The sequence below is a fragment of the Poeciliopsis prolifica genome, unplaced genomic scaffold (genome assembly GCF_027474105.1).
Source record: "Poeciliopsis prolifica strain line A6 unplaced genomic scaffold, Auburn_PproV2 SCAFFOLD004, whole genome shotgun sequence".
Taxonomy (NCBI): Eukaryota; Metazoa; Chordata; class Actinopteri; order Cyprinodontiformes; family Poeciliidae; genus Poeciliopsis; species Poeciliopsis prolifica.
In genome coordinates this window covers 4,474,727-4,496,302 of record NW_026562379.1, presented here as the reverse complement: position 1 = coordinate 4,496,302, position 21,576 = coordinate 4,474,727, and the positions used below count along the sequence as shown (strand labels likewise).

The 21,576-nt window shown below is 37.9% G+C and overlaps 1 protein-coding gene across 1 annotated transcript; it reads right to left on the bottom strand.

Annotated features, from left to right (window-relative positions):
• Positions 1-1,240: 1,240 nt before the first annotated feature.
• Positions 1,241-20,134, bottom strand: stard10 (StAR-related lipid transfer (START) domain containing 10). Its single transcript, XM_055027841.1, has 8 exons — positions 19,805-20,134; positions 19,558-19,704; positions 19,306-19,483; positions 9,225-9,372; positions 8,978-9,081; positions 4,198-4,315; positions 3,660-3,712; positions 1,241-2,673 (listed from the first exon to the last, which is right to left on the bottom strand). Exons 3-8 carry the CDS (start codon positions 19,462-19,464, stop codon positions 2,467-2,469), a joined length of 789 nt encoding a protein of 262 aa, XP_054883816.1. The 5' UTR covers positions 19,465-19,483; positions 19,558-19,704; positions 19,805-20,134; the 3' UTR covers positions 1,241-2,466.
• Between the last annotated feature and the right edge of the window lie 1,442 nt (positions 20,135-21,576).

Below are 21,576 nucleotides of genomic sequence, written 5' to 3'. Positions count from 1 at the left end.
AAAACAGGTGGCAAAAAGTGAGCTGCAGAATTGGGAGAGTGATGCAGAAGACTGATGGTGAATAAAAAAAAAAGGATGAAAACGCTAGACAAGCACAAGACGCAATACAAGAGCACATAGTCTTAGAGGAGCTAAGATAGAACGGGGTAAATGAGGGAGAACAAATGGTTGAGATGAGGAATATGGAGAAAAAGAGCAGAGTGACAGTGGAGTGAGAGAGGGGAGGGCTGAGCGCATGAAAGGATGGAGAAAGAAAGAGAAGATGAGGAGGTGAACACAAGAGATGTCAGGAGAGGCAGTGGGAGAAGGCACAAGGAGGAGGTGGGGTGGCGATGAGTCATCACTAGGCTATCATCCCCGGTGGGCCGGGTAGCAGTGGGGGTGGTAGTGTGACACATACAGATCCACAGAGGGTTTCCTGGCCAACATGCTGTTTCTATGTCTCCTCCCGCTGCGGAGGCGGGTGGAAGACAATACGGGGATACAACTGAGACACGACAAGAGCAAAACTGTGCAGGTGCAAACCACTCTGACTCACACGCACACGTATCAACATTACAACAGCAGAGCGGGGAGACCTCTGCCATTGAGCAATAATAGCAGCAGTGTTGAGCTTGAGATCTTTTTGAATTTCTTGCATGCACTTCCCTTCATCATTCATACTTTATAAGGTAGTGCGTATGCAGAGGAGACTGGTGTAAAAATGTGGAAGCAAACAGAGAGGAAGAGATGCAAAAAAAAATTCATGGCCAAGCCACCACATAAACAGGCAACTGCTGTGTTCCTCTCACTTCCTGAGCTATTTTAATAGAAAAACAGATCGGAACGGTTTCTGTTCAGTGTAGCTGCATGCCGGGTGTCATCAGCAGAAGCCAGGCATGCTGCAATAAGGAACATCCCAAGTATAGATCACACAAGATCTCATCATTATGTGTTGCTCTTTGGTGCTAAGTCGGTCTTGGCGTTGCTATGCCAACAGATTGGGGGGGATTCCTAACAGTGATCTAGGCCACTGCACACACATGCAGTGAATCTGGAGATGCATGCAATCAAACGAACACACGTGCACCTCGTGTCCCATTGTGAGTACAAACAGTTCACCGGTCGCAGCTGCATGTAATTGTGTTTGTCTGTTCTGATCACCGCACTGCACTTTCAAAAAAACCTGCACGAGCGAGCGAGACCAACCACGGCAAAGCCCGGGCGTACATGAAAACAGGAAAATAAACTCAGAAACCAGTGAAATGATGGAAACCTTTGTAGCAATCTGTATTTATTTAAAGTCTACATACATTCAGACATCTCCCAAACTAAGAAGCTGTCATTGCATGAATGTAAATCTGCATTTGTCTGTGTGTGACCAAAATAAAGGGGGATGAAGGTTGGGTTGTGGGTTCCAGCTGCCTTCTGCACACCTGCATAATTATGTGCTTAGAAAATGTCATGGAGACACACTGCGAACTGAGTCTTAAAGATCGAGACTATAGGTCTGAGTGCACTCAGATGTACATCCAAACATGCAGCATGTTTGGGTGTATATCTCTGGAGGACAGAGATCATGTAACTCATTGTGAAAACATTGGATCTTGATAGGTCATATGTAGAATCAATATTCATGTTAAAATTTGTGTGGAAATGGTGTATTAAAGGCATATTTCTTTGCAAAGTTATTTATGCTAAATAAACTTCTTAATTTTGTCTCATTACAACCACAAAATTCAGCATATATATATATAAATTTTGGGGGGGGATTTGTATGCAAAGAAAATACAAAAGGATGCAAAATTACAACTTGAATGGAAAATTATTAATTGTTTTACACCTTAGTTTGAAAATATCTATATAATCTGAAAGCTTGACTTGCAGTCAGCTCATCTTTTCTTTGACATCCCGAATATCCAGTCCAACAAGATTCCTTCAAAAATCACCAAATGGATAGGGCATCCAAAATGTAAAAAAATAATAATAATCCATTCCACTTTATTGTTAGAATTTACTGTGTGTTGGACAATCTCAAAGATTCAATAAAATACAATACACCTTGTTTGTGGTTACAAGGTGACAAGATGTGTAAAAGTTTTGAAAACCTAAGTGCTATAGCAAGAATCTATGTATATATTTGGTATGAAACTCTGCATTAGAAAATGACATCCCTTTAAAAAGAAAAAAAAAACTTTACTGCTACTTTGAACACATCAAATGTTAGTTTGTTTACTTCTAATAGTATTGTTTGTGCTCCTTGTTTATATGACGTGTCTGTGCCCATACAACCTGTATGTAAATGTGACTGAGTTGGTAAAGTTTGTCCGTGCACCCACATACTTGTCCTCATTGATATGTTTGCATATGCATTTCATGACCAATATCCAATGTACAGACAGAATCACATATACATACATGTAACGATGGGATGTTTATTAAGCATTTATGTATCCCTGCATTGCTGTTTGTATGAACATGTTTGGTTTAGTCGCTGTCTTCTCTCTCATTAGTCTCGGCCAAAGAGCTCTCGTCGATATTCTCCAGGCTCTCCGCGCGCTGAATGCTCAGCTCTGACAGTGGGATTGTAGCTAACGTGGTCTGTTCAGGGTACAGCCAGGGCTTGAAGTTGGGCCCGTGTCTCTGCTTCCACTCTGCATACTTCAGACAGGCTTTGCTGATCTTTTTCATTGCCTAGGACAGAAATAAAAAGGAAACAATCAGTTTTGTGTAATATTACACATATTTCCACAGATTAAACTGACAGTCTGCCATTTCTATCAAAAAACAGGGTGCGCTGGATTGACACCAGACATGAAATACATTTGTGTTGATGACAGAAGCAGCTCTGCAGATTCAATTTAAGTAATAGTTCAGTTGGAAGCAGAAGTGATAATGTGAAACATGCATTCGTGGTTAGCCATTTTGTGCCAGGCAGAAATTTGCTAAATATTTTGTCAGATGTTTCCATTGCTTGTTGAATTTTCGTAATAAGCATCTCTTCATTTTAAAAGCTTTGAGAAATGCATCAATGCAATCTTTTAGTTGAGACACTCCTGGCAGTTGGTCTTCCATGTAAATTTATTCAGAATAAGTTTGCAAATTGCAAGTTATCTAATAACGATTCATAGTAACTGACTCAGTGCAAACTGAAAGATAAAGCAGTACAGTATGTAAAGATTCTGTCCAAAATCTACAAAATGGTGCAGTGATGAAGAATGAGCAGATTAACCAGAGAGATGTTTTGAGCTCCAAAACTGCAAATATTTACTTAAAGCATCTTGTATAATTAGAACCTTCTACTAAAGTACCTTCACTCATTTCCCACTGTTTCCAATGAAAGAAAACTCACGCAAGATACTATGGTCAGAAGCTGAAATGAATGTGCAAATCAATTCGATTCATCTTTACGTTTCTACTTTGCAAATCTATTTAAGCTGCTCTTCACTGATCATGGCAGCAGTCAGTCCCGCTCTTTCTTTACTTTCGACACAAATTTAAACACCCTTTTCAAACTCACATTTCAGAAATGAGCTGCACAGAATGTTCTTTACTGTGCAGGCATTTAATTCCCACCGTGACAGCCCATGTGCTGTGATGTACTGTCAAGACGAAAGTCTACCATTTGGAGAAATGCACAAGACACTCACAGGATCCGTGTTAATATGTGCATGACTTACGCGGGGAGCGAGGAAGTGAGAAGATTTGTTGACAACCCACTTGGGTAATGAGCCTGTAAAAAGAAAGAAGGAGTTGGGTAAGTCAGAATAAGACAAAAAGTGGTTGATGAGGGATGGGGCAGGTGGCTTGAAGAAGAATGTTAGATTTTCTTGCATTGCATTTCACATCAAACACATGAAAGAGAATCTTAGTAAATTGATTCTTGTTGTGTCCACCCAAACACATCAAGAAGAGATCCAAGCAGTAAGCACCTGCATGGAAGTAAGAAAAATAAAACACGACTAACAATATGAAGAGAAAATGTGAATGGGGATAAAGAAGGATATAGAAAGAGACGGATCGAGCCGCAAATCTTCTTGACATGGTTACCAGGACGACACGTTGTAACATAAAGGTAAATGAATAAATAATTTATGCAGCCTACATTAGCACCTGGAAGAGGGAGCATCTCTTTTTCCCATCATTATGTGCAGCGTCTATGCACTTTTGAACGAGGCTGTGCGGTGATTTGCTGCAGTATGCGTGCATATTACTTACCTCGTGGATCTACCTGGGCCATATAAGTGAGAGTACAGTTGGTTGGTCCCTGGCTCTGAATCATGTAGCCCGTCTGAAGGGAAACAGCCCGCACCATGTCCCTTTTGGGAGGGTATTTCTGTGAAGACAACAGTAAATTTATGTATATGTTAAGGGCGCAACAAAGCTGGATAAGATGACCTGCATTTTATTATCTGTGAGAATGGAGTCTACATTTTTTTATTCAATGAGGGTACAATATCTGTTTAAAAATACATTTATTCAAAGCCTTTCTAGACATCTTATAAAATAATCTGTTATGTTTGCAGCAGGCATATTGAAATGTGTTTTTTAAAATGCTATAGTTTCACATTCATTTGAAATCCAATGCGCAATACAAAGCACTAAAAGCTATAGACACTGCAGCATACTGCATTATTTTACTGCTAACTTCTTTGGCTACATAGCTGAGATAATTATTTGCTATCATGACATACAGAGCTGGTTAGCCAGCACTGACTGGAAAAGGCTCACTGCAGAGCACTAAAGAAGCACCCAGAGCAGGAAGGAGATGGAAACCCTAAGCAGAGGGGAACTTCACATCACTGCTTTATACTTTTTTTCAAAAATCTGATGCTTATTTTGGCATCTCCTCTTCTCTACTAACAGGTTACAGCATAGGAATTTCTGCTGAGCATACCTTAGCAGCTTAGTTCATGAATCATCTCCAGGATTCTCAGAAACCAAACCGCATCACGTTCTGAGCTAATGGGCACTTAAGTTCAACGAGATCTCTCTGACATCCGGAAGACACAGACTCTATATCTTATGCCTTAATCTATTGATTAATTGATCAATAACTAATCCTGCATATTGATTATTAGCAGGATTAGTTATTTGAAAGCAGAGTTTTGGTGTTACAAAGATAAAAATTTCAAAATATTCATTGAATTTTATTTGGTCAATAGGAGAGGATTTAAAACTGAGTTTCATTGTATGAAAATTAGTGAAAAACTGGAGGACATTATAAGCAATTGCCAACTTGGCCAAGTCTGGCTGTACAAGTTCATTCTTAGAGAGGAATGAATGTAAAATGCTAAAAGAAGTCTCCGAAAGTTACGATTTATATACGAGGGAAGCAAAAATGAAACTTTAAATCTTAAAGTCTCAGGTTCATGCTGTGCAATCAACCTTTGTCCTGACAGAAAATCTCTGGTTGTGAGCTTTAATCAGTCCTTCAGTCTGAAGACAACTAAAAATGACCATGAGCAGATATCAAGTTGTGAGTTATTTTCTGGGACAATTCTGCTGCGTGACTGCTGCATGTCTGATTTTGTCCTCATTTGACCTGACATGCAAGCTGTTTATAAAACACACTGAACATTTCAGTCCAATGTCTGACATGCTTTGGTCAAAATGAAACATGCAAACATTTTCAAAGTGAACACTGACAGCCCATCTCCCCATTTCACTTTGCAGATTAAAAGAGAAGATAATGACATAATCCATCCATTCGCTCATTTTTATAAGATTCAGATCAAGGTTTTGAAACTACATTGAAGAGTTTACGTCACCATTAGCACAACTAACAATTAACACATCACATACTGGCTAGACAAAAAAAAAACAAAAAAAACTTGGGACAATTCCTCAGATTTCTTCCAAAATGTTGGCCCCAAACATTAAGTTTGTTCCTTTCTTTGATTTTCTTTATTGTAGAATTCAAAAAACATGCTCTTGTTGGAAAAAAAGAAACAAGTCTAATTTGGTAGAATATAGAAGACAAAGAATGTCATTAAATTCTTTCTCAAGTTAAATTACAATGAAAAAAGATCTGCACTCGGTAATATTAAAACAAGAATGCAAAAGGAGTAGCATAAAGGACTGAACATCACAGACTTCATGTGATGTTAAAGCTGAATGGAAACAAAGACAGGAATTTATATTTTTATCTAATAAAAGTAATTCACTTTTCCATTGAAAATTTAATTAATTCAATATTATTTTCTAGTACCATTCGCTAATTTTTCTGTATTTCACTGTGTTTTAGACTTGTCTGTCTACATCACTGGTTTATTTTAAAGTCAATGTCATATTCATTGAGATTAAACAGTCTTCCATACTGTAAGTCTGAAGTTCAACTGAACAGCAACAGAGACTTTGTCAAATCACACAGCTTAACACAAACATTCATTCACGGACACGGATTCTGTTATGTCTGTAAACTCTAATTGAGGCAGGAATGCGGAAGGCAAGCCGGAAGTCCAGAGTTACCAGTCACATGAAATGACTTATGCTCCTGTAAACTTTGTTTTAGAGAGTATAACTCCGAATGAGACAGAGGATAGGAGTGAAGGACCAGGAGACCAAATACTTTAAAAGTTCATTTAAAAACTTTTAATTATTTTTACTGTGCAAACATCTCTAGTTTCTTTTATGCTTCACTGCCAAACAGTAAAACTCTCTCAATCTTTTCAAGTGGTCTTACTAAATGGTTCCTTATGGACTGCCACAAACTAAATATTTTTAAAACATTTACTGATCGTCTCAAAAGATAAAACCATCCCAAGGACCAATAACTGGAAGGTACTAAATATATATCCTTACTAACTTCGAGTACTGTGCAATTCCTTCTGTGCAATGCTGCTTTAAACTGCATTAACAGTTTTTCTTCTAGCTTTGACTGCTTTTCAGCCCAATACCACATCTTTCTCAAAAGAAAAGTTTTTCTTTGATAAGTCACCAGAAATCTGACTTACAAATTAATCATGCATGAAAAAGTTACTAAGCTCCCATGTTGTTTCATTACAGAAAGCACAGCAAAGATTCTATTTTAAGTTGGAGTCACATCACAAAATAACCAAATATACATTTCTGTACCAATTTCAGTAACCTGCTCTATAAAATAACAAAGATAATACATTCTGACAAATTAATTGCTATAGTTATATGTAACCACTGGCGTTCAAGAAATCAGCTTAAAGTTTCTAAAAGGCTGACATGCAGTCAATAAAAAGCCAAACAATGAGAAATCTCTGTTCAGCTTTTTAGATTTAGAGTTAGATTTCAGGCACAACATTATGACCAATGATGGGTAAAGTGCATAAAACTCATCTCATTCTTACAACATTGACAAATCTTTTCTTATAGTTGATATGTTATAAATAAATAAATCTAAGAGTTAAAGATCTGATTGAGTTTGACTAGAGTCAAACTAAGATGACTGAGTCAGTGAAAAGTTCAGGCCTGGTGGGTGTTCCCAGTCTGCAGGTTTCATTGGTTAACAAAAGCTGTCGTAAACGGGTGACGTTCATATGGATCGAAGGCCAGCCTGCACAATACTGTTTACTGCTGCTCAGCATCTACTGGCTTAGCCAGTAGCCACAGATCAATCTGTGGCTATCCTGAAAGAACAAATAATGGACATCTGAGTCTCAGAGTTGAACCATGAAACAATAGAAGAAGGTGGACTTGTCTTATGAGTCATGTTTTCTCTTATTTTACATGAGTGGTATGTCCATGTTGTTTATTTGGGGAACAAATGGCATCAAGCTGCACTTTGGGAAGAATTTAGGTGGTCGATATTTTGAGATTTAATAACTAGGACTGGTTTGGCTACCATCCAGAGAGACAATAATTTAAGAATATTTTAAGAAGCACAAGAACCTTGAGATTATCCTCATGGCAACATTTGGATAATTGGCAAAAAAAAAAGACAAAAACAGAGCTCATCTATGCCCCAAATGCTGAGGAACAAGATTTTCTGCTCACCTTCAGAGGTTGAGCAAAGACTATGCCTCAATAGGTCAGTGCACCAAAATAGGGAATCACAAAACCAGAATGGGGCCAAGGTGGAAGGAGTTCATCTTGTAACCAACTGGTTCGAAACCCATCAGACTCAATTGTTGTGACCTTGGCCAAGATACTTCAGCTGCCTTGCCTGTTGGTGACCACGACCAACCATCTGAATGTGAGTGAGAACAGATTAATGACTGAATGTAGAGCAAAACTCTATGGAGTCATCTAGACTAAATAAAGTGCTGAACAAGTTCAGGCCATGTACTATTTAGAAAAAGAGTAAAACAGCTTGCAGAACCACTTGACCTCAACATGACTGAGAAGAAACTTGAGAGAATCTCACACATTTGTTTGTTCAAATTTTACAAAGCTCACTGCCTCATCAGTGTTACCCAAGTAGTTTCTAATCAACACTTTAATTTTTGTTGAAACAGCCTTGGTGAAAGAGATGATTAGGAGCTCAGTTCACTTTGAAAAAGATGCCAATTTATCAGCAAATGTTTTGAGCTGAAGTCAAACTTGTTACTCACATAATCTATTCACTATGTTTGTTCTACTACCACTTGATATTAAATGGGTCAGGTTCTTAGAAAGTATGTTTAGCAGCCAAAGTAATAATGTACAGTGTTCAACTGTATCAGATTAATGATCTTGCAGGGAAAGCGAAACAGTGCTGGCACATAATACATCCACAGTAAAAGCTTCAACGGGTGGAGAGTTTTGTCTCTCTGGACAGATGCCAAGCTGTCTCTTCTTCCTGGATGGAAAGCTTCTGTACAAGATGAGTGAAATTCTAAGTGTCCCATGAATAGTTTGTATCACCTCCTCTCTACATAAAGACATTCATGCACAAGAATGCCCTTGGTAAAGTGGGCAAATATTTTTTCAGCTGAACTAACAAGCATCTACCTTGTCCCTTTTATTTCACAATGCTGTATTCACATTTATGTGCAACACAAGAAGGTTATGACAGGGTTCACTGTATATGGTTGTCCATACATACGGCATGCTTAACAGAGTAGTTCATGATGATGTAATCCTTCCCTATTGGCAGCCAGGAGCGAAGCGTGATGACATCCCGGTTCCGGAGAGGTTTCGGACACTTCCCTTTAAAACAAACAATGCACCTCCAGTAAAACAAACCGTTGAACAATAATATGTATTTCAGTATGTGACCACTTCCCTTCACTACCCAAAACAATTCACCCACATAAAGAAAAACAATGTTTAGAACGAACAGTGCAACGTACATGAGTAGTATCCAACATCTGCATTCACTGTGAGCTTCCCAATATCAAAGGTCTCAATGACATTTGAGTCCCACTTTCTTCTGTATTCAATGTCATGGAGAACGTCGTACATCGTCTCAGCTGGCACGTCCTTACATACCATACGGCACTAAAAAAAAAAAAGAGAACAATCATCATGAAGCTATAAAAAAAACACACACACACATAGGAGTGATGGAACAAATTATTTCTTCACTCTACAGTGCCTCGTAAAACTGTTCAAACTTCCTGATTCTTTTCAATTGTTAACAGAATTTCATATGATATACCAACAGAGAGTACTACATAACTGTGAAGTAGAAGAAAGTGACATATTGTTTTCCATTTTAACTACGTAAAAAGCTGAAAAGTGTTACAGGTATTTAGTACCAACACTGCATATGACCTTAAAAATAACATTCTTCTCTTTCCACCTCCATCTGAAAACATAGAGAAGGAAGTGTCATGCTGTATGAATATCCTTTGTTAGAGACAGAGAAGCAGGTCAGGATTGATGGAGGCACACTTGACAGATTTGTTCTGTCATATAAAAACATGCAACATTTTCTCATTAGTTTTAATTATGCACTTCTCTCTACTAATCTGCACCAAAATCCCATTAAAACTAAGTTTGAAGTTGTAACTTAAAAAAATAATAAAAAGTTCAAGTTGTAGGAATACTTGACAAAACACTGAACCTGAAAAGTTCAGCATTGTACATCTCATTCATTTCTCACTGGGATCCCTAAGATCAAGCAGACTCATTTCAGATCTAAAGTTTTGTTCCAATCCTGCCACTTGGAAAAGGCAAATATTAAAAGAGTAAATATCAGATTTATCTGCAAAAATCTTACCATTAACATACAATATTGCTGAAAAGAGGAATACAAATGAACAGGATGTTGTAGAGAAACTTCCACAAACAGACCTGTGTGATGTGGAAGTGTTTAGACATCAGCTGGTTAGAGAGCGTCAATGTCAGAAAGAGGGAGATTGGGTGTGAAACACAGAGAAAGGAAAGCACAACATCAGGAGTGAGACAGGCCGCTAATCATTGATTAGTCATTATTGGACCTGAGCTCCAACAGAAAAACCACTGTTGTCACAAGTCAGAGACAAGGACATATGTCAGACAGCCTGCAGAGTCAAGCACTGGCAGGACCTGTGAAAGATCTTTTTTAGCTGTTATTGTTGAACAGCTAACTTCTACCATTTGGAAAAAGCACCATTTCAGAATTGATCACAATATGTAAGCATAATGTCATTCATCCATTCATGCTACCTCTTTCTTTGTGTCTTTTCAGGTGCTGTAAAGATTATTAATAGAACCAAGCAAAGAAACAGAAGCAAAGAAACACCTCAAACCCCAGAGTGTAGCCATTGCTGGCGTTACAACTGTCACAGGGACGCATCCCAATACCAACAAGTACAATGGAGGAACGGCAAGTGAAAGAATCCGCAAAATGAAGAGATCAATGAAGGAAAGCACTTGTGAAACAGACAGAAAGTGAGCAAGAGAAGACAAGCAAATGAGAAAGAAATGGACCCAGTCTGTCCCACAAGATTTAAAGTCCCAATACTAATCAGTCGAGATGGCAGCCTGTCTTTATCCATCTGTCTCTTCCCATTCCCTGAGGGATTCATTTAGAAAAATGATTCTCATTACTGCTAGGAAAGCTGTGTGAATAGAGGGGAACTCACATTGTTCAATAAAAATAGCATATAGGCCCCACTTTTAGACTCATATCAAACTGTTCTGTAACGACATAATACAACATCTAAAGTACTCTCTTAGACACGAACAAGTAACTTCAACTATAATTGTTGACCAGTACAAACACCTTCAAAACTCTGCAAACAGAAGTGTAAACAGAAGCATAAAGACTGCAGAGTGGTTGCAAATCTTTTAACATCTTCTGGGATGTAATGTTAGAGTGAAATTCAGAATCTATATCAACAACTCAATAATGGTGTAAAGGCACAAGTTATGCAGCAACATAGATTGACTTTCAGATACAGATTTTTCCAATTAAGGTCTGAGCAAGACAACTAGCTTCAAGCTCCATATTGTATTACAGTAGAATGGTGATTAATTAATTGTGATCAGCTTGATCTTTCACCAAATGAAAGCATGTTGTGCATTAAATAAGGTCCCCATGTTTTAAAAGAAACAATTAAACAGAGTGAGCAACATAATCCTTGTCATGAAATGCTTAGCATTTTGTTACATTTTAAATTTTAGCAACATTTGGGTATGTACCCACATAAAAGCTGTTTTCACAAATCATTCCACGGCATTACTTTTAGCGATGTTTCTTTACTCACACAAAAACAGAAATTCACCCATTGCACACTGTTCGGTTACAGGCAGGGCTATTAAATTTCAGTTTTCAGGTTGGAGGCTGGGCAAAACACTTAAACATAAGAACAATTTAGAGCAACCAAAAAATCCAGTAGTCATGTTTTGAGCTGTAAGAAGAAGCCGGAGAACCCATGCATGCATGGGAAGAACATACAATGTCCATACAGAAAGCGATCCGGTTGGATTCAGATTTGGAACCTAATTGCTGGAAGGCAACAATGTAAGGACCAGGTCCTTACTTCTAGAACCTGGTGCAGAAGAAAATGTTTTGTCTCTCTTAAAATACAACATTTGTGTGGGAGCAAGAATGTAAAGCCCAATGGGGAACAGCACCTTCATATAGTACGACTTTAAACCGAAATCTCAAAAACATCCTCAGTGTTTAAGAATTTTTTTTGTTCTACTAAATGCTTATAGTCCAATACTTATTTTAAACATCAAAAAATCATTTTAATCTTTTTTATTAAGCTGATATCTACTGAAATTAGAACTTTATAATCTTCCTTGATAAATGTTTTTTTTTCTTCATGCAAAGGTCTAAAGCAATTGAATGATATGTGAATGTTATTTTTGGCTAGCAGTGAATAAGCTTGAAAAATGTTTTGCAAGGCTTAAAATATAAAACAGTCGTGCATAACTTTAGAAGTGTGTGAAATGTAACAGGAAGTCGCATGCACTCACTTGAACTGTCAAACCACCAAGGTTTACATCAAATATGCAGCCTTTAGACTAAGATACATTTTTGTGATTAATATTAGGGATACTAATATCAAGCTCAGTTAAAAGGAAGCATTGCTAAAAGAATGTACCACAACTCAGAACTTTGAAAAGGAAAGTGTGAGTAAATACTTTTGAAGGCATGCATGATAGCTGGTTAAATGATACTCAGAAGCCTGACCAAGAACGGTGATCAAAATGTATTAAAAATTATTATGTCTTAGAAACTGTTTTCTAAGAAAATATTTTCAGATATTAAAAGAAACCCCAGGGGAGCACAGCAGCTGGTCAGTCACTTTTTAATAAATAAATAAAAACAATCCAACTTTTTTCAATTGTGTTTCATACAAATGCTGTGATAAGCTTGCACCTCCATTACGAGGGTGCAATATCAGCTTATTTAGATCCGAAATTGATCTAATTGTGTTGTAGTTTGGAATTGGGCAGGAGATAAAAGTTTGTTCAAACTTTGTGGGGCCTCACATGACTTGGTCACTTCATTCTCTGCAGTACAGATTGAAACAAAAGTAACCACAGAGAGCACAAGACACCAAGTCACATACAAGGCATACTTGTGATCACGTGTTAAAGACAATAACTAGGCACAGCAGGCGACGTTCAGCGAAAGGTGACAGAAAGTTTCTTTTACTGTCTGTGTCAAATAAGAAAATAAGAATGACACTACCAAAACAATTAGTGGTGAAGAGTTTTCCTACTAAATGCTCCATCAGGTAATTGAACTGAGATAGAAAACCTATGGTTTGACATAGTGGAGCAATTATTATTGCTGCTGACATGCAACAAGAAGGTCCTGCTTTAATATCCCAGTAAAAAGGTCCCATATTTTTTAATAAACTTTACACACTTCAATGTATAAAGTGGTGTAAAGTCACATTTTCATCTGATGTGAACAACCAAATATGTCTGACATATCTTCAATATAATGCCAGAAACAATGCCCATGCACTTGCAACTTGCTATGCTTAATAGCCAACAAAATAATCTTGAATGTTTGCATGGCTGTGTGCGTGTGTATGCGTGTGCGAGCACTTGCACAGAGATGGATTGCCAAATTCAAAGTGCTGTAGGTAAAAAAAAACCCAGTGGGAATAAAGGATGTGTTGAATCCACAGGCAAACTGAAATAGGAGTAGGAGGACAATTGAATAAAAAAGTGAAAGAGAAGAGCTGAAGGGGCAAAAGGCATTCAGTAGAAAATGAAGACATACACCCTGCTAAGAACAAATCTGTATAATTCTATTACATACTAATTCAGTAAACTCAGCATAGAAAGCCCAGAATGAAGGAGGGAAAGAGGTAGGTGAAACAGGGTTCAGAAAGATCTGAAAGGCCAGAGTAAAGTCCAAAAACAGAGATCTATCCAGTTGCTTATGATTAGCCACAGTATAGCATCCACCCACATCAAGCACCCAACAATCCCTTTCCCCTCTCTTGTTACTCAACCCACCAACTTTTCCTTCTTTTCTTTGGTTCCTTCATGAGACACTTTTTTTCCCTTTGCCCTCTCATACCTACTCTTCCTCCTACAAACTTGTCAGCTCTCGTCATCTTCTTTTGAGAGATGATACAAAAATGCCAAACACAATTCTGGGGATGCTTCATGCAGAGCTTCCCTCTGCATCTGCATAGAAAAGGACAATCCCAGAAGGCTCTTTGTTTGTGTGTGTGTGTGTGTGTGTGTGTGTGTGTGTGTGTGTGTGTGCGTGTGCGTGCGTGCGTGCGTGCGTGCGTGCGTGCGTGCGTGTGTGTGTGTGCGTGTGTGTGTGTGTGTGTGTGTGTGTGTGTGTGTCAGTGTTTGCCCAGACCGGTGTTTCTGTAGTGTTATACTGAAATTTATGTTACAATAATTAAATGCACAAAAGTATTAAAAACAAGAACATATATTCTTCAAGTAACTGCCTGCTTTAGTTATGAAAAAAGAGGGATCACTCAACTCAGACAGCTTCAGTCTGTGTATGCAAACAGAATAAAACATTTATTATTTATAACCTAAATGTCTAAACCAACAGCAACCGCAGTTTTGATTTTGAGAACAGAGCTGTAAACCTTCTCAGCTTACATGTTTAAGTGACTAAAATAAGGTTTCTACAATTAACCTCTGATTAGAAGCCAGACAAACTTGGATAATTACAATTTTGACCACCAGAAAACATGCCAAATCAAGCAGTTGGAACTAAAGGCACCACCACCTACAACTCCAAATAAAAGTTGTTTTAATATTACAGATAAACTACAAGTCATGTCTGTAAAGCAGCAGACTCCAGGCTAGCTACCAAAGTAGATAGCCTAACTGAATTAACGTACTAAAATCAGCTTCTGCTAATTGTGTTGCTCCATCCAAAGCAAAACAATAAGTTAATTTCAAAAGGTGCTTCCTCTAAATTTTTGCTCAGGTTTGTGTAACAAAATAAATGAATAGTACAGATAAATGATAATAAAAGGTCATTGTTTTTGTTGTGCAAGAATAATTCTTCCTCTCCATCTAAAACAAAACCTGCAAGGTCCTGTTATATCTATTACATTTGCCAGTATGAAAATAAAATCTCTGATAAAGATTTATAGCTTTACTCACGCTCTAAACTGATCTACTACTTTATACAATCTCAGAATTTGGAAATAAAAATCTGAATCTGCCACATGATTCTGATCAGCACATTTCTAGACACTTGAGGTGAATGGATGATGGTGACAGTGCTTACTGCTGCACCTTAGAGTCATAATTGATGAATAGAACAGGTAAATTATAAATGTAGTTATTATGATAGTTAGCACACTAATAACTCCTGATAGTCTTTTTCCTTACAATTTCTAATTGTAAAAAAAAAAGCAAAATCTAAGAATTTAGTTCCAGATAACTCATCACTCCCATGCATCAGCAAAACTATAGCCTTTTATTCCGTCTATAAATAGAACAGCTCTATCTGTTGTACAGCTGATTGCCAGCCTCCTAAAATGTGTACAAACGACAAAGACTACTAAACTGACGAAGGCTGAATAATAGTACTGCCCATTGTAGAGTGGAAGATCAATTGCTCAACCCCAGAAACAAAAGTTGAGACAATATGATACGATGTAAAAGGCAAGCTCATGTAACTGTCATATTTACATAAAGATAAGAGGCAGTTATAGACAGAGGCCCAACCCAAATGACTAACGTGTGTGTGTAACTGTTTGCAAACTACAACTGTCATTAGGAAATACAGTTGGTGTAAATAATTTTAAAAGTACGAATAAGAAGATTTGTGCCTTTAAACATACAAAGAGTTGACACGCCATTGAAGCAGACTTGCACTGTGTTGATTATGTTACTCCAAAATCAACAACAGCTTGACTCCCGGGTAAGATCCCAATTTATGGTATGATGTTGGATCCTCCTCTGCGTATGAAGATAACACACACCCATGTATGCACACATCAATTTATTTAACAAAGTAAACACCTAGTGGTTAACTCTTCAGACCCGGATACAGCAGCAGGAAAAAGGACTGCTGATACATCTAAACCGATTCTGTTTGCTTACTCTCCCAACCAGTTCTGAAAGATCACATTACTGTCAGCTACTGTGGTATACAGGCCAATTTTCAAGACTGGTGGACTGCGGTCTTGCTGTAACGTTCAAATTAAAGTATTGTTAAAGTACAGAAAAGGTCCTCATGCTGCACCATCAACCACTAGGACAAATGAGAAACAGTTGAATGAGATAACCGAGTTTGCTCATTGCATATTTGCCCAAGTTCTTCACACTAACTAACCATATCATTTAAAAATCCTTTTCTGTTACAATGAACAATTATCATACTCAGATGCATTTCTGGGAAGAGGCAGACATTTTATCGGTACAACACAAAGAGGTATCAAAAAGTTTGTGAAAATGTAAGCAGTTTCATGAATGTTACAATGCTAAACAATACAAGCAAAAGAAATGAATCATCATCCATTTTCTACCCTTCACTTTTTTATATGAGCTTCAAGACTTGATTTTCTTTTGCTGAACAAAAGTTATGCCAAGACAAAATAAAAAAAAAAGATTTCAGTTTTTATAAATAACCATTCCAATTTTTTTGACCAACTGCCAAATCTGTTACTTTCATGTAAGTAAATTTCTGCTTCTCTTCTTTCTAGAAATGTAGATCTAACCACATGACCTGAGTGAATAAATTAAAACTCAGTCATCAGTACTGCAACAGACAATAGACCCTGTTTCAGCATAGTTATGCTGTTGAGAGTAGTGAAATTAAACTTCAAACTTCTCTTTATGATTGGAGTAAAAACTGCCCTGCAGCTCTCACATGTAAAGAGGCAACATTTTAGCACCGAGTTATTGATCCAGATCACTTTATAGTGTGAAAATCATAAAAACAGTCCATCTGTGACATCTTTTGTACAAGTGTGTGAACCCTACATCAGATCTGCAAAATTTGTAAGTTTCAAGCCGTGTCTTTTTTTTCTTGAGGACGATAGAAGAGATATGTACGTGTCTGTGCGAGATGTGCTGACTTCAAACTTTATTTGAACACATTTCCAGATTATTTTTTCTGTCACAGAATCTGTTTCTCTTTTTTCACCACCAACAACCAACGCTAGCTATTTGAAAAAAAAAAAAAAAAATGCCACCTTATCAATGCAGTAGTGGATTCTGCACTGTACTGCAAAGTGATTATTCTTGTTCCATTATGCTTGATCAGCATTCTATGACTAACAAATATGTATTTATTTATACAACTCCCCACACTGCTGCTACATAATCCAAATAAAATGAGTGGATGAGTTCAAAGGATAAAGAATTTGAGCAAATATAGTGTTGAAAAAATCATCAATAAAAAAAGAAAACCTAGTGTAGCATTAAAAAATATTAATGTATGCTTTTGAATATGAAGTTAACTCTACAATATGATGCAAGATGATGACTATTCCCACTGAATCATAGTGACCATAAAGCAGGAACTAAATTAGTCCCTTGTACCTCTGTATGTTTAGGGCTTTTATCCTGCTGAAAGATGAACTTATACCTGAAATCTCAATTCTTGTGCAGCCTTCCACAAGTCATCTTCCAGGAATGCCCTGCATTTCTCTGGTCAATCTAGAATGAAACCTACCCAGAGCATAATGCTGCCATCACTATGTTTCCCCATGTGGTTGGTGTTTTGAAGATGATGTACAATGTTAGGTTTTCTCCCATGAACAAGTCTTTGCAAATGTTGACCAGATCTCCTTACCTCTTCCATAAAGTCTCATTTTATGGAAGGTACAACTGTACCAAGGTACAGCTGTACATACACTGAACTTATGTTACACCCAAAAAGGCTCCATTCCTAATGAACTACACTTTTGAAGTCAACTTTAGTCAAAAGGTTCAAAAACAGATGCATATCACATGTTTTAAGGCTTGTATTCATGAAAGAAACAAAAACCATCTCAGCTCTTACATCTTTTTCACAGTTGATTCTTAATTATATACTACTGCTTGCTAGGGGACAAAATATGAAACATTTCCAGGGGTATAAATATTTCTGCAACACACTAGTTTTACTAACAGTAGTTGATTTATCTCTGGAGAAATAAACGTGCCTTTTACGTTTCCCCACCTGCTGTCGCTTCTGTTAAATAAGGGGAATTTTTCCACAGAGTGCATTAGGGTTGCATCAGCACCACTGTAAACATTTATAACAGGATGTTGCACTCTAGGCTTTTCTTGACAGTTGTTCTGTAAAAAATTACTTCAACCTAGTCTTCCATGATTGCAAATGGATGATATATAGTTTTGTTTGTTTTGGAGCTCTTCCTCTTAGTCAGCTTTAGCATGGCAAACAACTACAATGGCCCATGCAGCAAAAAGCAGCAGCAGCAGTTAAAGCATGTCAGCACTTTAGATCATATGGGAATTTAGCAGAGCTCTTCCCTGCATCCAGATAGTACGACTGGAGTGTAGATATGCTGATGCCTCAACTTTCCTTTTATTCATGTTTTATGGATAAAGAACTAGAATGGGCTTTTACTTTCTCTTTACAGGTCCATCTCAGTGGATCAAAAAGTTAATTTACTTTAAGTATTCAGCTCAAAGACTGAAGCTTGTGTCATATAAATTCATTTCACACAGATGATTATTCCATTTGACGTGTTAATTTAAATAATTATCCAGTTTTTCAAAAAGTAGAATGTTACACAAACTCAATCAAAAATAAGTTTGGTTAAAGAAATGGTGGTACTTCGTCTGGGAGTTCTGGCTCTTTTGCACAAATTGTTGCATTGATGCTATGTGGCATAAAGGTCATCAACTTGGGTCCCCAATGAGGTGTTCAGGAAGCCCGAGACTGACAGAATCTGCATTGTTCTGGTGTCTCTTGTCAACATGTCAGAGATTCTCTATAGATCTAGGGCTGGTCAGTTTTCTGGTCAATCAAGCAGTAACATCATGGTCATCCAACCAGGTACTTTTGGATGTGTGAAAAGTCCTGCTGGAAAATTAAATCAGCCTATTCATAAAGCATGTCAGCAGAGGGAAGCTGACATGCTTATGTCTGCTGACATCAAGCAGAGGGAAAATTTTAGATTTTTTTGCGTGTAAAATCTAAAATTTTCTGGGAGACGGCTGAGCAGATGTCAAACTTGCTAAAATAAAGCACAGTGCAGATGACATGGCTCCCAAAATCATCACAGATTGTTGAAACTCCACACTAATCCTTAAACTTCCAGGATTCTGTATTCTCCACTCTTCCTCCAGACTTTGTGATCTTGATTTCCATAAGAAATCCAAAACTTACTTTGATCTCAAAAAAGGGCTTCGGACAACCGAGCAACTGTCCAGTCCTTTTACTACTCAGGTACTACACTTATGTTTCAGGAGTAGCTAAGCTCAAGAATGTGTCCATATTCTGGGCATGTATGCATTTGGTAGCTCTCCGAGCTGCTGCTGCAGCTGAAATCTCCTTTGAACACTTCTAATAAACAGACTCAGTCGCCTCACCTTAATTTTATGGACGGATTTGCCCTCCTCCAGCACCTGGGTCCACACTGTGATGCCCCCCTTGCTGTAGGTCATGGTCCAGCCCTCTTCGCACAGGCACTCCGCCTTGAAGCTGGCGAACGCCCTGTCGTCCGGGATGGTCACTGTCTGTCCAGACATGGCTTGTTGTCTTCAGAAGCTGCGGGAGGAGAAGATTCTCACTGGAAAACACAGCTTTATGTCAACGAGAAATCAAGAAACCGAAGCTATTACCTCCTCCAATAAGTTGTCCAATTAAATCCCCCCTCCCCCGTGCAGGAAGCGTGCGTGAGGCTGCACCGCGTCTTGTGATGCTCTCTGTGAAGCGTGTGTGCGCGCGCGTCCAGGCAGGTCCAAACACCGCAATCCTCCTTGAACAAACTAATGAAACAGAGGTGTGACTGACGCTGCCTCGCGCAGGTGTGCACACAAAGCTAAAGCGAACAAGTTAGAGGGGAAATGACATGGGCGAATATTATACCGGTGGTTGGAGAAGTTTCTGTCCGCTTCGGCAGTCCTCAGTAAAATAAAACGCCTCTCTGTCCAACCATATGTTTCTGTCTTCCAGCTTGTCACCTCTTCTTTCAGCCTCCTTCCAGCTCTACGGTCCACCTCCCTGATCCTCTGTCCTCGTTGTTTCCCCCTTCGCCTTTTCTTCCAAATGTTTATTCCGTCACTTTACAGCAATAAGCGGAATGTCTCCATGTCTGCGGTACAGTTGTGGCAGGTGGTGGAGATGCAGGCAAAAGAAATAAAAGGAAGAGGAGGAGGAGAAACCGAGCGACGCAGGGAAAGCTACATTGAAATTGCACCTCCCCGTGTTACCTTCAGGTGCTCCTCGTAACGCTCGGAGCTACACATGCACACGTGTGGCATTTAGATGACTAGATTAGGAAAACCCTTCAGGGCAAAAATTAAAACAGTTACAGTCGTGACACGTTAACCCTTCTTGTTAGCTTAGCTTAGATGCCCTTTTTTTCTGAAAACTTTTTATTCGGTCTTGAAAGTTGTTTAATGTTTTAGATGCATGAAGCGCAGCCTCACTTCTGAAGTGGCGCTCAAGCTGCTTTCAGAAGCACATAGCTGGAATTTGGTATTATAAGTTAATTTGCCATAGAAAGAAGCTTTATTTTTTTCTGACTCAACGTCCATTTGAATGCTGTTTTAGTGAAGCAACAACTTAATTTATCTTGTCTAATTAAACTCATATGTAGCAAACAAAAGTTTTAGAAAAATACAAGACCAATATTAGCCGTATCGTTTGCATTTTAACTTTGGAAAAGCCTGCCCCCTGTTGGCTTCTCTGGGGAGGATTTTACTGTTGCTACGGAGTACAATTCATATATTTAAATGTAATACAATGTAGTATTTTGTCTTTTGTGTCTTTATTTACTATTTTTATAATGTTGCGTGACTATAAAACATTTTTATACACCGTTTTCTGTCTCCATGAAATTTTAATACTGTACCACCAAATATTGCTAATTTTGCAAAAGACTGCAGTATTTTGCCAAAATGTCTGGTTTATTTTTATCTTGAGTCTGCCTCACCAAAAGTTGTTTAGAGCCAGAGAAGCTACATAGCCCTTCAAAAAAAATACCTATGTTTACAATATCTATTATAGATTTTTTCATTATTCTTAAATGAAAGAAAAACTATTTCAATTTTGGATGTAGGTTTAAAATAAAAATGTTAACTATTACACTAATGGATTTTCTTTTAAAGAATTTTCAACCTTAACTATAAAAATAGTACTTAGCTTTCAACCTAAAGACAAAAAAGAAACTACCCAAAGAATATTACAAAAGTTGCTCCAAAAATAAAACTGCAAAGGCTAGCTCTTATTTGCTGCTTTTATAATTTTTGAAAATAATTCAATCAGTTATAATTTTTGGCCAAAGGAATTAAAAAGGCACTTGTGGCTCCAAAGCTGCAGGTTGCAGTCCGCTGGACTAGACAATTAAGGAAAGGTTAAAATTAAAAACAGAGGTTCTCTTAATAAATATTCTGTGACATCACCTGTGTTTGTTATTGGGCCTCTAACATTTTGGGAGGGAGGCCTTTTAAATATCAATCTGTTAGAATTATCTGCCAGACAATTTAGGTTTTGATGGCAAATATCCACTTTCCTTTTAAGATTTTGTTTAAAAACTTTTCCTTAAAGAACAACCTTCATCCTACAAAGTGCACAGTTGACTCAATACTTCCACTGCTTTGTGAGAACTTCATAAAACCACAGTGCCAGTCATATAA